Source organism: Canariomyces notabilis (assembly GCF_033297395.1).
Source record: "Canariomyces notabilis strain CBS 508.74 unplaced genomic scaffold N656scaffold_1, whole genome shotgun sequence".
Taxonomy (NCBI): domain Eukaryota; kingdom Fungi; phylum Ascomycota; class Sordariomycetes; order Sordariales; family Chaetomiaceae; genus Canariomyces; species Canariomyces notabilis.
Window position 1 is genome coordinate 756,599 of NW_027041823.1, and position 15,101 is coordinate 771,699.

General features: G+C 54.3%; 2 protein-coding genes and 1 non-coding gene across 3 annotated transcripts; 1 reads left to right on the forward strand and 2 right to left on the reverse strand.

The window, feature by feature from the left end:
- Positions 1-1,169: 1,169 nt before the first annotated feature.
- N656DRAFT_t11 lies at positions 1,170-1,264 on the reverse strand. The gene has a single exon. It is a non-coding gene; the product is annotated as a tRNA-Ile (tRNA).
- A 657-nt stretch (positions 1,265-1,921) lies between these two features.
- Positions 1,922-4,173, forward strand: N656DRAFT_700227 (HCP-like protein; the record flags this gene model as incomplete). Its single annotated transcript, XM_064810850.1, has 6 exons — positions 1,922-2,631; positions 2,864-3,077; positions 3,202-3,235; positions 3,289-3,347; positions 3,636-3,700; positions 4,131-4,173. The coding sequence occupies 6 exons, from the start codon at positions 1,922-1,924 to the stop codon at positions 4,171-4,173; spliced, it is 1,125 nt and encodes a 374-aa protein (XP_064674756.1).
- A 4,515-nt stretch (positions 4,174-8,688) lies between these two features.
- Positions 8,689-10,615, reverse strand: N656DRAFT_699003 (uncharacterized protein; the record flags this gene model as incomplete). The annotated part of the gene is made up of 2 exons (XM_064810753.1): positions 8,689-9,748; positions 9,813-10,615. The coding sequence occupies 2 exons, from the start codon at positions 10,613-10,615 to the stop codon at positions 8,689-8,691; spliced, it is 1,863 nt and encodes a 620-aa protein (XP_064674757.1).
- Between the last annotated feature and the right edge of the window lie 4,486 nt (positions 10,616-15,101).

Sequence of the window (15,101 nt, forward strand, 5' to 3'; positions counted from 1 at the left end):
GGTGGATGAAGTAGGGGTGGAGCAGGGGCCGGTAGATACAGCCCCTATGCGGGATCGGCCAACTCAACAGGCTAGGGTGGGATTGAAAGACGGCTTGGTTGGATGTCCATCCAATGTGAGTCAGTTGTTGTTCCTATCGCAAGTAGCTGTTTGCCTGATGGCGTAGCGAAGCGTAAGGAGTTAGTAGGCCAGACCAGCAGCTATCTAGGTTGAGCCTGCCTGGGTGTTGGGACATGATTATGGCTTGTTGGCAACTAGTTGTTGAGCGTGTTCCCGAGGTGTGAGGGCGCTGGTTGGGCTGCCGCCGCCGCCGCTGTTGGGCGCCGAGCGATGTTGTCGTCCTGGAAAGTCTGGAGCTGTTTAGGGGTGTGCGTGGACTACCTGTCCTAGGGGCTACATCTTGGGTGTACAGTACACGTACCTGTTGTGACCCGGTGCAAACCTTTTCATAGCGCTCCTGAGTGGGCAGGCAATGGGTGTGGTATGTCTAGTCTAGTGCCGGGGGCTCCACCCTCGGAGCCGGAGACGGTGTGGGGCGCGGGCCGGCGAACCACCAATCTTCCGCGCTCCGGGTTCCATTGCGACGCCCAACAACCGTTGCATGGCCATGAAGTTGTTTTGTACACATTTATTTGTTTGCTGTAAGAAACTGAACAGGGGAACCGCTCAGTGGTGCTGCGGCTAATGTCGAGTCTAAGGACACCGAGCTGGCCCTAGGAGGAGTCCGAAAAACAATGGAAGAATTGGGTAGTCTTCTGCCTGGTTGCAGTTAAAATTCCAGATGCCCAGCCGAATAGAAATTGTACGCAGTGACTCCTTCAACTATTCACAAGCCTTCCAGATTTAGCGGCTTCGGCATACGCCAAAAAGCTCGAAGTACGGCCTTCAACCCTGTCCCATGCGAATAGGGGCTTTCATTGTTTTCTGCTCCAACGATCTCCCTCGCAATCACCCGGCCAACATGGTCGGTGCGCGGCTGGGCTCTTTCCTCCAGACGTCCTTGACATAGCCGTTATTCAGTGATGTGTGTATGTAAGAAATCAGAATTCACTCCATGTTTGTTGCTTTGCACAAGTAAGCTTCCTTCATCCCCTGGGAAACGAAGACAAAAAATAGATGCAAAGATTATTCTTGCCTCGTGGAAGAGGAGGTGCTAGAACAAAAGAGAATGCCCAATAACAGGATTGAACTGTTGACCTTCGCATACCATATACAGGTGGGACCAGTATTAGTACGACGCTCTAACCAGCTGAGCTAATCGGGCTTTGTCTGATCTTGGTTGGCTGATGAGAAATTGGGAATTTCGGTAACATATTGTAACCTACCGCTGTGCTACTACCTGTAATCGTCCAAAGTATCCGCAGTCCCGCAACTCCTAAGCCACTTCGACCACAGTTGTTGATCACATCTTGTGCCAAAAAAAGGTGGAATTCATTCCATGGATGCATTTGTCATTATAGTGTAGTTTCCACTCTGATGCTCCTTCGTACTTTTGAGTTCACAGGGTAACCACGATGTCGACGCCGTGTTCCTGTCCTCTATTGGAAAGTGCCAGGGGCGCCTTGACAGGGCTCCGCCCCTCTTACAGCAGAGAGCACTGCCCCGCCCCAAAGCAGCCGCTCAGACGAACCTAACGTCCAATCTCGCCAATTTCGAGGCAACCATCGACGAGCTGAACCTCTTTTCAAGATGCGCCGTGGATGGAGCACTTTCAGATACCAACAAAAGGCCTGTAGTCATCAGTCTGGCCACTTTCAATCAAATTTACTCTTAGTTGCGTCCGGTGTTCGTTCCTCAAATTTGAGCCCAAAGCAACCAACATCGCCGCCAAGGAGATATAGCAGCTATAAGCCTACAAACGGCAGCTTATCTGAGACCTCCACTATCCGTACCCCTGCCAGTTCTGTCACGTCGGCCGATCATGGGTCTCCGCGACAAGTTCAAGAAGAACGAGGGCTCGGAGAACGAGGGAGCAGCTGGACAGTCAACTCCCGAATTCACCTTTATCCGCACCGACACATACACGCAGGAAGTCATCCATCCGCCAAGCGGCAATGGCAATAATGAAGACTCTGGCGCATTCCTGTCGGCCGACCCCAAGTCCGGGTCACGGCCGCGTCGCAGTTTCGACGTGTTCCGAAGCGGCCGTAGCCGCAGCGCCTCAGCCTCGTCGAGCGGCCAGGGTTCGGGGGCGAAGCGTCTGTCGCAACGCCTGCACTTGAGCCGCAGCCCGTCCAGTTCCGAGAACGTGCCCCAGGACCTGCCGGAGATTGTGATGCCCGAGGGCGGCGACGAGGACAAGGACGGCACTACCGAGTCGCAGTGGGAGAAGCGCGCCACTCTGCTCGCCCGCGAGAACGAAAAGAACCGCAGCCGGCCCGGCACCCCCGTCCATGGCTCATCCTCCGCGCCACCCGTGATACCCCACCTGCGTTTTAGCACTCAGTCTGGTGGCGATGCTCCTGCCCCCAAGGCCGTACCCCCGCAAGCCGTCGACGAGGATATTCAGGAGGCCATCAGGTTACATGAGGAGGGTAAGTTGGAAGAATCGACAGCCCTCTTTGGCCGGTTGGCAGACCCCAAGGGAACCAATAACCCCTTGAGCCAGGTTCTGTATGGTCTCGCTCTGAGGTACGTGCATCCCTAGTTGCTTTTTGGCAGCCGTTGGGAAGGCCGGGAGCGCTCTGGCTCTTGCCACCAATGCGGCAACCTGTTCCGCGGCTGTATGGACGTCGTGCGACCCTTCCCCCTCTCCCTCACGTTGGCGATGCGTTCATCACACGCTGGATGCGCTGCTCTGGTTTCTGCGGTGGCCACGCAACGGCTGGCCCATCCAATGAAGATTGTCTAACGCTGTAATCAGGCACGGATGGGGATGCGAACCAGACACTGCCAAGGCCGTTAGCTACCTCTCCGCAGCCGCATCCAATGCCGCCGACATTGAGCAACTCGCTCTCCAGGCAGGGCTCAAGAAAGGAGGGGCTGCCAAGGGAGAGCTTGTTCTGGCCATCTTTGAATTGGCGAATTGTTTCCGCTATGGATGGGGAATCCCAAAGGATCCAATAGCCGCCAAGCAGGTGGGTTTTCCGTTTCCTAACGTCGCAGACTCGAAGCAATTGGCTCTGGGCCATCAGGAGTTCGCTGTCGTCGGTTTCAGGGAAGTGAAGCTCGGAACTGCAATGCTGACCTCAAGCCCTGCAGTACTACGAGACAGCAGCGAACCTGGGAGATACTGGTAAGCCGTCTGTCCAGCACTGGCGCCTGACTCTCGAAGCTGACCACCTCCAGATGCCATGAATGAAGTGGCATGGTGCTATCTTGAAGGATTCGGCACTAAAAAAGACAAGGTCAGTTCTGTCTCATTCATGACAGCTCGTACTCCACAACATGAGCATTTTCGACTATGCCCGACAAAGCGCCTAGCCAGCTGTCCAGTGTCGGTGTGGCTCGTGCTTCGACCCGGAGCCGTTCCCGCGAAGCGGGCAAGTGATACCGGCTGCGAGCTGCTTCTATATCGGGAAGTTTGGGCATCAATGAGGCTTTAGGACCAAAGGCGAATCACAGCCATGAGCCAAGCGGCGACCTGAATTGTAACCCCCTTTGCGATCTCTCTCATGAGGCTGACCTTGTCACAGTTCGCAGCGGCCAGATACTATCGCCTCGCCGAGAAGAACGGGAACAAAATCATGGGCAACAGCTGGTAAGCAAGCCATTTTTTCTTTTCTGATCCCCAGTCCGGAACAGAACCCCCGCATAGCCCTCCCCAGTAGGAGAGACGGATGTAAAGTGCAGAAAATTGAATCCGCCTTGCCGACTGTGCATGATAGGCTGTGCGGGCATGTGTTTTGGCCGCCCATTCTCTCTTTCCCTTTTTCTCTTATTCATTGATTTATTTTACCTATCTATTTTCTGTTTCTTGTCCATTGTTTGTTTATGTATCCCCCTTCAGTGGTTGGGCCCCTGGCTGCGGGCTGCTGCTGCGACCTGGTGGGCCCTAGACCAACTGCTGCCACCTCTGCCGCTGTCACAACGGCTTGTTATGTTTTCTGTCCTTGTTTATGGTTTTGATGCCGTTGTTCCTCGCTCCTTGTATGGTGCAGCGACTGACGATCGTCATTCTCGCGTCTCAGGATCTGGAAGGAGAAGTATGATCCAGGGAACGGCAAGAAGTAGCGGCAGAGTGGGCCGGTTGCATTGGGAATAATGATTGGGGCGTACTTGGGGGTCTTCGGGATTTCTGGGTAGTGGGAACAATGGACATTGTATGGCGCCACTGATCATGCCTCATGGCAACGGCATCGCTTTCCTCGAAAGTTTACTTGAAGCGTCTTCAACCTGCCCTTATTCCGGTCCGGTCGAAATCTGATTGGGTGGGTTTGACCATGTTCACCCTCACAGCCATTTCTCCGCACTCTTCTCTGCAGTCTTGTGTCGGTCCCAAGGTACCAGGCGGGTGATGAAGGAGGTTGAATGGGTTAGGTGAAACAACGTCGAAATCGTCACAGACGGCCGGTTCTTCCCTTTCCTCTATGTTCTTCCTGTAAACAGTCTCATCCTCTGTGAAGGATCGATTCTGTAGCAGACACTCAAGCAGCAGCTACGGTTGGTTTCTGTCTGCCGGCCTCTGGAAGCAATTCCGAAGCCCCGATTTGGCGCCTGCTTGTTCATGCCATGCCGTATTGCATCTGTACGTCTCCATCAGAGTCCTCTCTCATAGTGAATTTCCTTCCTCTGTTGACTCCTCAACAAGTCTCAGTTTGCACTTTCCATAGCTCCAAGTCGGGCGATGGCCTGAAGCTTTGGGCAGCAGCGCAACTTGCCACTTTGTGCCAAGTCGTAACTCTTGTTTACTCTTCGGCAGGAGCAGACTGGAGATGGCAAAGATGAGATCGGTAGCCTTCTGATCGGTTTCAGTGTGAGTGGTGCGACCTGGTGTTTTGGTTTGGGTTTATTTTCGTTCGGTGACGCTCAAGATGATAGGACAGGTAACTGCCACTGAACCGTTCGTTGGGACGCAATGCGAGGTTCTCGGGGCGTGCCGTCGGAGGGGTATGACACGGCATTCGTGGACTTTACTCACAAGCCGTGATAGGAGGGAAACCATACCGGTAGTCTCAACGGATGGTGGAGTCAGTCTCCGGCTCGGAAACAGCCCGCGGCTGCTTCGTCCGGCTGGCATTGCAGCATGCGCGAGCATCGCTGCTGAGAAGTATAGCAGAGTCAATGGAAGTATCTTGAGGAAATGGTTTTACGGAGCAGACGGGACAATCGGTGGAAAACGGAGGATTGGGTTGTGCCACTGGCTTGCAAAGGGTTATCGTCACCCTTCTCTTCTGCTTTTTCCGTGGAGTTTTCAAGTTGGTTAATGAAGCCATGGGAATGTGTGTCTTATCGGACATGATTCTGGTATACAAGCCTGGTTATGGATCGGCTGTTTTGATACTCAGGTCATTCAAAGGCCCTGGGGAGGCCATTTGAGGACATTCAGGGCGCTCTCTCACCTAAGTAGTCGTTCTCCTTGCTTTACGGAGACTCTGGGATGTCTGACCGAGTAAAATATCGCCTCGCCGGTGAGCAGGGCATAGGTAGGAGTCACCCTAGCACCGGTCCCGTTACACAAGCTCACGGGCATTCTTACTGCTTTTCGTGGCAAGACAAAAAGTATACATGAAACTTGTACAGTACCGGGCTGGCCCAGTATTCTCTTCTATCAGGTCCGGGACGCTGCTTCGAATACTAGATTTTTCCCGAAGAGCTGCACAGCGGGCTAAAAATCTTCTCAAACTCCTGCTCAACGGCGCTTTACGGTAGTACGCACACGGCATGTTCGCGACGCTCCAAACTACGCTGTTGTATAGCGTCTGTTGCCCAACACCCGTATCATCTTCAGGACTTAATCCCTTAGTCATACCCTGTCTTGAAAAGGGGTTTTCGTCGGTACTGGCACGTGGGTTCGTAGTCGATTCATGAACATTTCCCATCCATCTTCCTCAAATAAGCTGCGTTATGATGAAGCAGTAAGGCAATAGAGGGAATAATTATGAGGAAGACTGAGAGCATGTATTCGCTCACCTTCATCGCCCTCAATTTCAGTAGAGCCGCACACAACGCGAGCGTAACATTACTTCAAGTGATCACATCAACTCGGAAAGGAGACTGCTCTGCCCGCTGGCGAGTCGACCAAGCCAGGCCAGACCCCAACTGGGTTCCATCGATGCCCAATCCCCCTTACTGCACCAGCTCGGCTCGACAGGTTCGGGGCGGTTGTCTGGGGACCTCTAAAAGTGTCGCTTTGGGTAGCTACACCCTGTAGAGGCCGTGATAGTGTCACGATAAAGTAATGCCTGCCAGAACGCATCGGAGATTCTTCTTCGGCTGCTTCTCCGACCTTCCTTAGCCGGCCTAGTATTGGTGACCACATGGAAAACGAGACTCTGGGCGATGAGGTGGCGGCACGAGCAACGGACCATGTCGGACCCGACCGATTCTGGGCTAGGTAGCGTGCAGGGCTGCACTACATCATGGGTGTCATGGCTGGACCAAGGGTTTGGCATTTGGGGCAGAGGAACTTTGTAAGGTGCCATTCACCGTGTATGGAATTCAGCCTTGGAAAGTGAGCCGTAAGGTCATCCGGCCACAAGCTGTCTCGCTCAGGCGCACCAGAAGCGCTACTGGAAGGGAAATGGAGTAGGTATCTAAGCCCTCCTGATGTTAAGAGGGGTAGTCGAGCGATCCGTTTTTACATACATTATTTTGGCTGTACTAACAGAGGGTACAAGTCCCCAATGGCGTCCGTTCCTTCCTGTTTTTTTTCCTTGAACGAAGCTTTATCACTGAATTCGGGTTCTTCCTAGCGCACAAGATCGATCCTGTCGGACGACCCAGGACCGCTCCTTCTTGCCTACACCTTGCTAGCCCGTGATGTGTATGCCACCTACGAGCAAAAGTAATGCCTAAGTCCGGGAGGCGTCACAGTAGTAGGCTCATCCGCCAGAGGAACCGCCCAAAACATGGCGAAGGAATTCCATACAACCTCCGCACCTCAACCTCGTTCGCTTCCAGAATACCTGCTAGGTAGGGTTAACTAACTGTATCATCTTCCCCAAAGATGCAACTGCCGACTTAGTCCCACCATGTCATCGTCACTCCCGTTCCAGGTCATCACATCCAAGCTCTGTATGGTAAGCGTGCCACCCTCCTTCCCACCCCACAAAGTACCACCCTCCCCGCCTGTAAGCTCGGTCAGTCAGTCACTTGAGAGCGGAATCATCGGGCTCTGCAACGGCAGATACATTCCTACCCCATCGAAAACGAAGACAACACCACGACTCACTTTCCCCTGGCCAAAGGCAGGGATGGCTTCGTATGCAATCAGCTTTTACGTAGAGTCGTTCTGCTCTTCCAAATGATGCCATGCAGCGTATGCGGTGTGCTCTTAGAAGACTACTCTATGTGCATGTCGCCATGCCATGGTGCAGTTGGTGGGAAAGCAGCAAGGGAGCGATGGTTGAACGGGCATTGAACTGCCTCGAATTGATTCTCGTTTTTGGTTTGGGTGTCTGATACTGTTCCTGCTATGGTTCTCTGTCTGCCTAGCTACAAGATCTTCAGGGCATGTCGCAAGCAGGGGGGCTGTTCCAAGCTCTCCCGCCGGGGTCCAAGTTCCCCTTCTGTCCGTATGTGCTCCGCGTCTGGTGTCTGAAGAGTACCCATCTATTGCCAAAGCCAGTGATAATGGCGGCTTGATGGTCTGAGGCTGCGCCTCGACAAGGTAAAAAAAAGGTTGGTACCCCTTCTGCAAGGCTGTCGGACAGTGGGATCGAGATTTCATCAATGACCCCAAACTCGTCCGAAAACCCTAGACAGTTGAGGTTCCGTTCAAAAAAGCGGCTCTGCAGACCGTTTCATGACGGGCAGGCCTAAAAGGAGTGAATGGCTCCACAAAAGAAATGAAGAATTGTCGTCAGACATGTGTGGCAACTGGCTCACCTCGCGGGCTCTTCCTCCCACAGAGGATACCAGTGTGCGAGACAAAACTCCCGTTCCCAAGCCAATTTCCCAAGCCCAATGCCATCTGATGCGTGCCAGTATATGTGTCGAGAGGGATTTCTCCGCTCGCCGAGACATTTCCGACCTTCCTCAGCGTACACAGGTGAAGAGAAAGAGGCCATGAGATGCCGCCTGTCCAACAAATTATCCAAACAAAAGCAACCCATGCCGCCAGCCTTCGCCGTGTCCCTCCCGCTGAACCCATAGCAGGGCTTGCCCGAAAACCATTCCATACAAAACAAGAGGTTAAATCAGTAACCGTGAGATTAGGAGATGCGCCAAAGTATCAAAACCCAAAAAGCAAATGCTCGCTTGCTATCTTTCCAGGAACCCAAAGCCAAACCAGGTAAAAAGCAAGAAATCAAAGGCAAAATCCCAAACAAAACCCAGAAAGGCTGTGCGACTTCTGTCCCGTACAAGGTCGCCAATAAGTAACCGTCGGTGCGTGAGCTGAGATGTCTGTTGTGTGTCGCGGGAGCGGATCAAGTGTATGTGAATTGACAAAAGCTTTGCGAGTCGAAGACGCAAATAAAGAAACGAAGTGCTCGAGAGGCCGTGCATGCTCCATATGCTCATGCTGGTTCGTGGAGGGGTCGTGGAAAATCATGGTCATAAAACGTGTCATGAATCATCAAGGCATTACGCCTGACCTTCGCCTCTGGTCGCGGCGTTGTTACTCTCCGCGACCATCTTGGCAAAGGTCCGGACGACGTCGCTCGGGATCTGATCCCAAAGTAGCGACCGAGTGTAGACCTCGGCAGCCGACTGCTTGTTCGAGCTGCGCATACTGGCAAGAGCCTCGGCAAGATTGCGTCTGCCTTGGCTCGTAGACCTTTCGGCCGGAGCACTATGGAGGAAATCTTGCGAGGTCAAGTCATTGTATTGCGCAGCTGACAGCGAGAAGATCTGCTCGTTGGTCTGCTGCTCAGTGGGCTGCGTGAGGGCATCCGCCATATCGCCAAGCATCGAAGGCGCGACGTTGTCGACCATCGGGGCGGCGGCGATAGGCAGCGAAGACCCGGACGACTGGGCCCAGCTGGGGCCCGATGGCTGCGGAGCCATGGCCTGGAGGCCCGAGGGGACTTGCGACACACCCGCATCTTTAAGCACGTTCTCCAACAGGGTCGCGGACGCGGCGCGAACATCCTCAGAGACGCGCGGGATGCTGGGTGTCGACCGGCTCGAAAGCACAAAAGCGCCAACAAGGAAGAGCATGAAGAGGAGCCCACCTTGCTGGGCAGGCTTGTCGTCGGTCGGCAGGGTAACCTCGGGCTTCTTGGCGGGGACAATCTGCATTTCCTGCTTCACCTCGGCAGGCTGCTCCATAGGGAAGTCGCCAAACATTGGCATGTTATCCCAGGAGCCATCCATGGTGATACCGTCCATCTCGTTAAAAGCACCGGCGAAGCCGGATGCGGTCGTGGCGGCACCCTCAAGAGTCTGCACATGGTTGGTCAGGACGCTGATCTTCTTCCGCAGCTCACCCGTCTCAATGGTGTGCCTGCTGATCATCTCCTCCTGCTTCCCCTCCAGTTCGTGGATATAGGACTGGTAGTTCCTGTTATCCACGGCGAGCTTGGACAACTCGGCTTCGAGTTTTGTAATCGTCTCCTCTAAAGTGGAGATGATTTCGGTGAACTGTTTCTTCTCGTCCTCAAGACGCTCAGTGTGTTGCTTCTTGCGCTGTCTTGAGTCAAGGCTACAACAGATAATTTAGTCTGATATTGTCCCATAGCTTTCGAAAAGCGGCGGGTGAAACTTACGCTGCTTGTCTGTTGCGAAGAAGGCGTTTTTGTTGCTTGAGCTCCTTGATTTCCTGCTCGTCCGTCGACTGGGCGATCAGCTGGTCAATGTTGCTGAGGTTGCGCTCAGCTGGGATGTCGAAGCGAGCGTTCTTTTTCCGAATGCCATCACCTCTCCTCAGATCATTGTGCGAGCGGATCATAGGACTGGCGGGACGCGGCCTCTTCATGGCCTGCCCCTTGAGATCCTGAGTCATCCAGGGGTCCTTCTGGGGCGAGGTGGGGATAGACTGCGGTGCGGCATGGCCAAGCTGCTGGAACATGGGGACCGGGTTGGTGGGGCTGGTGAATGGTGTTTGAGCCTGCATGGTTGCCGGCCTGTGGAACATGGCGAGGTTGGTCGAGTCGTACTCCATGGCCGGTAGACCATCATAGCTCTGCAGCTGAGGGGTTGCGGATCCAGAGCTGGTCATTGGCCAGGCATGGTTTTGGTATGCCGCTTGCTGGTTTTGATCCATGCGCAGGAAGGGGTTGTTGCTGTGTTGATCGATGAAGGGGTTGTTTGACGGTACAGATTGCATCTCGACAGATTGCCAATCCTCTGTCTTTGGTGAGAAGAGTGAGGGCGCAACTGTGAAGGAGTCTCTCCTGCTCTCCACCATGGGCGGCGACATCTCCAAACCCGAGTCGAGTGCACTCTGGTCCAGGATGTTGTCGTCTAGTATGTTGGCGTCCTCCTCCTCAAAGAACTTTTGAGCATGAGTGGTGTCAACCGTTAACGGTGTCCTGCTGTAATATGACTGCATTTGAAATGCGGAGACCATGATGGGCCACTGAAGGGTTGTGTGTGAGCGGGTATGTTTTGGTGGGTTCGACAAGTCCTGATATTTGGTGTCAGTGATTGAGAAAACCCGGGAAGCGGTGAGCAAACAGCTTGTTATTTTTGGGGGCGAACAGGGACAAGGCTGGGAGACAGAACCAGGGCATATAATCGTAGGCTCAGCAGAGCGATCGATGAGGTAAAGGTCACAGCAAAGCCTCACGAAATATGCCTACCGTTCAGACTTTATCTGGATTTTGGGGGGGAAATGGTGGTGATGGAGAGGTGCTTGTTGAGGCAGATTCCAGCAATAGAGCGAAGGGTGCTCAGTTGAGAGGATGGGGTGGGTTGGTTGACAAGAGGCGGTGGGGGGGAAAGAGGGAATGCGCCGGAGCGGGGGTGCGGGAGGTCGGCGGGGATTTTAAACAGAGCAAGTGTGGGAGAAATGTCACTCACGCTTGTCGCTGGTGTAAGTCGCACTGCGCTGCCGTCCTTCTGGAAACGATGCGTTTAACACACCGGCCGCAACTCTGTGTGCAGCGAAGTTGAGGAGGGTAGGAGAGGCTTTGGTGGTAGAGGCAACAAATAGCCAAGAAGACTTCTGACCAGCAGTCGCAATGCTGCTTCTTGGTAGTGGCAGTGATGGGATGACTGTGGATGGATCGAGAGCAGATGGGGTGGTTGCTCCTGCTTCTATATGTCTTATTGTACTTGATGGGATGGTCAGGCTGACTTTGCGGATAGCGGTACGAACCCTGGGTACGTACTCCAGGCTTGCCCAATTAGATAAGAGTGGTAGTCTCCTGGTTCCAACAGGGTGAAATACTTGGACTCGATGTCGCGAAGGACCTGATTGATCTGGAGGACCGCGCGGGAACTCTTCGATAGGTACTCCGTAGACTTTACCAGAGAGGGGAGGGGTGCAGGGGACGGGGAGTGTGGCCAAAGCTGTCCGATTTGAGACTGGGAGGGACCAGGATCTCAAGGTACGTAACTATGTACATTTCCTCAGGCCCTACGGCAAAACCGACGACGAAAGAGAAAGTCGTCGGACAAGGAGAAACGCCCAGGCCTCCTCAGAAGCCAGGGCGTAACGGGCCAGGGAAGAGAGGCTCGGGCCAGGATTGGATATGCATCAAAGCCGGCAGCAGAAGTATTCCTGGCAAAGGAGACCGGGACGTCGCACACTGCCGTGTCCTGGGTCCTACCTCCGTTTCCAGCAGAGACCTCTTGTGACTAAGCGAATACATTGCGAGGAGGAAACACCTGAGCAAACGGCAGCGGTTCTCTCTGGCCAGAACAGAGCAACCAAAACGCTCCCGGCCGATCTTCCTCTGACTCCCAATAGGAGCCATGAAGTTCAGTCCAGTACTGTGAAGGAAGAACGAGAGTGCTTCGGTTGCGCAAGGGTGTTATCCGAGATCGAATCAGCGATCGCCCGCCGGGGCCGGGTGTGAGCCTCTCGCTGCCGTCGCGGCGTGGCCCGACATGGATTGGGCCATCGGTGGATGTGTCGACGGCAGGGGGTCCGCGGAACATCAGACTAATCGGGAAGAAGCAGGAATTCGAATTGGAACTTGGGGGAGGAACAGGAACCAGACGGCTGCGTACCAAGCAGCAGTGAGGACGACCTGAGATGGGGGCATTGGACGTGGGCTGCTTCGCACTGCGCTCTCATGATTGGACTGGGTAGAAGGAGTGGTTGTGAACGACCGCCCTGGCGAAGGTTGGGCAGAAATGGGTCTGATGGGCATCAATACCCAAAGGCATCCTGCAGCCGCTCCCACCACACCTAAGAAACGGGCTTGTGAGGGTTCAGCCGAGACCCGAGCCCCGTGAGCAGTGGGTAGGCAGACCCCCGTGAACGAAGACCCCCGTTTTTCCAGTGTAAGCGGTGAAACCACGAGCAGCCACCATCCGACTGGGCGGCCAAATTCCTATTGCGCAGCAGGATTGTGGGGCGATGGTGGTTGTGATGGCGAACGAGAGAGACGACGACGCCGGCGCTTTAGGGAATAGTTACGCTTTTTGGTCTTGGCAACTCACCAGTGGTTTTAGGTCTCGAGACACGCCGCAGCAGGCCTCATGGGTGAAGTAGCGCGCTCGTGGGGCAGTCAGAATTATGTTTGCGGATAACTGCCAGACGAGAGCTACGGAGTTTTTGTGTATATCGGCAGTGCTGCAGTAATAAGAGGAGCGTATGGTGGATGTAGTTAAAATTCGTCAAATGACGGATGTTGACGAAGCAGGAATCTGCGAACATGTTCTCGTCATCACCGGGACAATCGCGGTAGCTATCTTGGTAGGCCTAGAGAGGAAAGAAATGGGCCCAGGCGCTTGCGGCACCTTCAGGTTGTGCTCTGCTCCTGTCCGTCATGGACAAAAAGTTGCTCAGCGACTTCGCACGCAGGACAGTTGGTGGAAGGACTTGGGAGAAGTGTGGAGGTGCAAGCCACGCACACTCCACACTGACAACCTAAAGCCAAGGTGGTCGCACCCCAAACGAGCAATCACGTGAGGATACAGGGCCTCCACTTGTGCTTCATAAGTTCATAGTAACGTGAGCACTTCAGACTCTCCTTCCTCATTGCTCTGATCATTCCTCTGGTTCCGTGCCTGGTCACAGATGCCACCAGCAACACAGCATCAACGGATCAAGTTTGTTTGTTTCCATCACGCGTTGTTTTGCAATGCATTTTTCCCTTTTCAAGCGGCAACTCAAAAACCGCCCTCCAAAAATTGTGGTGGCTGGTTGGAGCGCTCCAGGGCTTCCTTTTCTCCACTGTCACCTTCGGGCCAGTCAACTGAACGGAGCGCTTGCAGCTGCTGCGAGGCCGCTGACCAGTCGCCATCACTGCCCAGGCCCGATGTGCTCCTGGCCGCATATCCCGAGGCCCGCGCTATGTTGACCCAAACAAAAGCCTTCCGTCGTCCATACCCAACCCCAAAAAGAGTCGGTGTGTTTCTGTCTTCTGACACGCGAGGGAACGCGTCTGTCGGATCTCGAGCCGGTCGGAGACCATGCGCGAACGGGAGACAACCCAATTCAAGCGGTCGCCAGGGGTGCCCACCGATTGGGTGTCAAGTGTCAGTCAGGTCCGACAGCCAGTTCCGGCCGGCAGCCGTCCCATCCAATGATTCCTGCGACAGTTCACTTCACTTTCCCGAAGTCACAGTCACTCAGGACGAAGACACTCTGAATAGTCAAACTAACTTTGTGATAGACTTGACGATGAGATCTTGGGGACGAAATGCCGCCCTAGGCGCCCTGGATAATCATTCGCCTGCCTCCAAGCAGGTCACAGCCCGAAATTCTTCTTGCTCAATGTCAGTTCGCCCGACATTGACAATCTGCTTGTTCTGCGCGGTCCGATGGGATAGGCAGATTGTCTGGCGTTCTTGATCACGGCTTGATTTACCAGCTACGGCAAACCTGCCGAATGGACCTTTCCGTGAGCGTGTTGCAAAAACGCGGCCACTCAACGGAGCCCAAACTACCCATAGCCAATCACAAACCCGAGGCTATCAAGCACGGTCTGCCGCCAAACGGTCCCGAAAGGATTGGGATAACCGAATCAAATGTCGAGCAACATCAGCACTCCTGACACCGCGGCTCCAGAGTGTTGGGAACTATCAATCCTCCCTCAACCGAAAATCCCAGAGGCACGGGAAATGCATTGCGGCCTCGTGGTTTCTGCTAGATCTGCATACAGTAGGCGGCAATACGCGTTACAACGCTCCTTGTGACAGCTTGGAATTATTTGACAAGACATAGTCGGTTTTCACCCTTGAGCCACCTGGTCTAGGAGCGCCAACTCCGTACCGTATGATTAAGGCCCAATATTACCGGCCGGGACCTTCAGATCGGACAGATCTGTAAAGCTGCTGCTATATCGATCACGGTTCGGTTTCCTGCCCAACGGCCTGGGTTTGCCAATACACCCCTGATCGTGGATGCCTGTATCTCGGTCCCGGCTGCTTGTCAAAGGATGACGTTAGGCTGGTGCCTTCGCCACCAACTTTGAAGCTTCGTCTCTATTTGTGCCCTGGTCCTGGTGCCGCATTTCTCACCAGTGGCATCGGGCGGTCGGGAGGAACGACCCAAGGCCGTCTTCCGCGTCCTCGTAGTTCGACTGACTCACCCTTCAGACTTGGTCTCAGGCCGACCAACTTTCCCGTTGTGTGCAGTCTCACGAGTTGCTCACTTTCTGAGATGCTGTCTCGTCTACGCACACCATCCGAACACCGGCCTTCCTATGTCTCCATGGGCACAATCACTGACTCGCTTCGCCGTGGCTTGAGCCTGTCTCGCACCCACCGCCATCCCTATGGGACTGTTGGAGAAGCGTAAACTAAGAGGCGTGGTCTATGGTGTGCTGCAGTACCGTTTTGCTGGCGCTAAGAGCCTCTCGTTCCTGCCTCGGCTGACGGCGCCTTTCACGATCCGATCTGCTTTGCTCTGGGGTGAGGAAACAACCGCCGAAAAAATC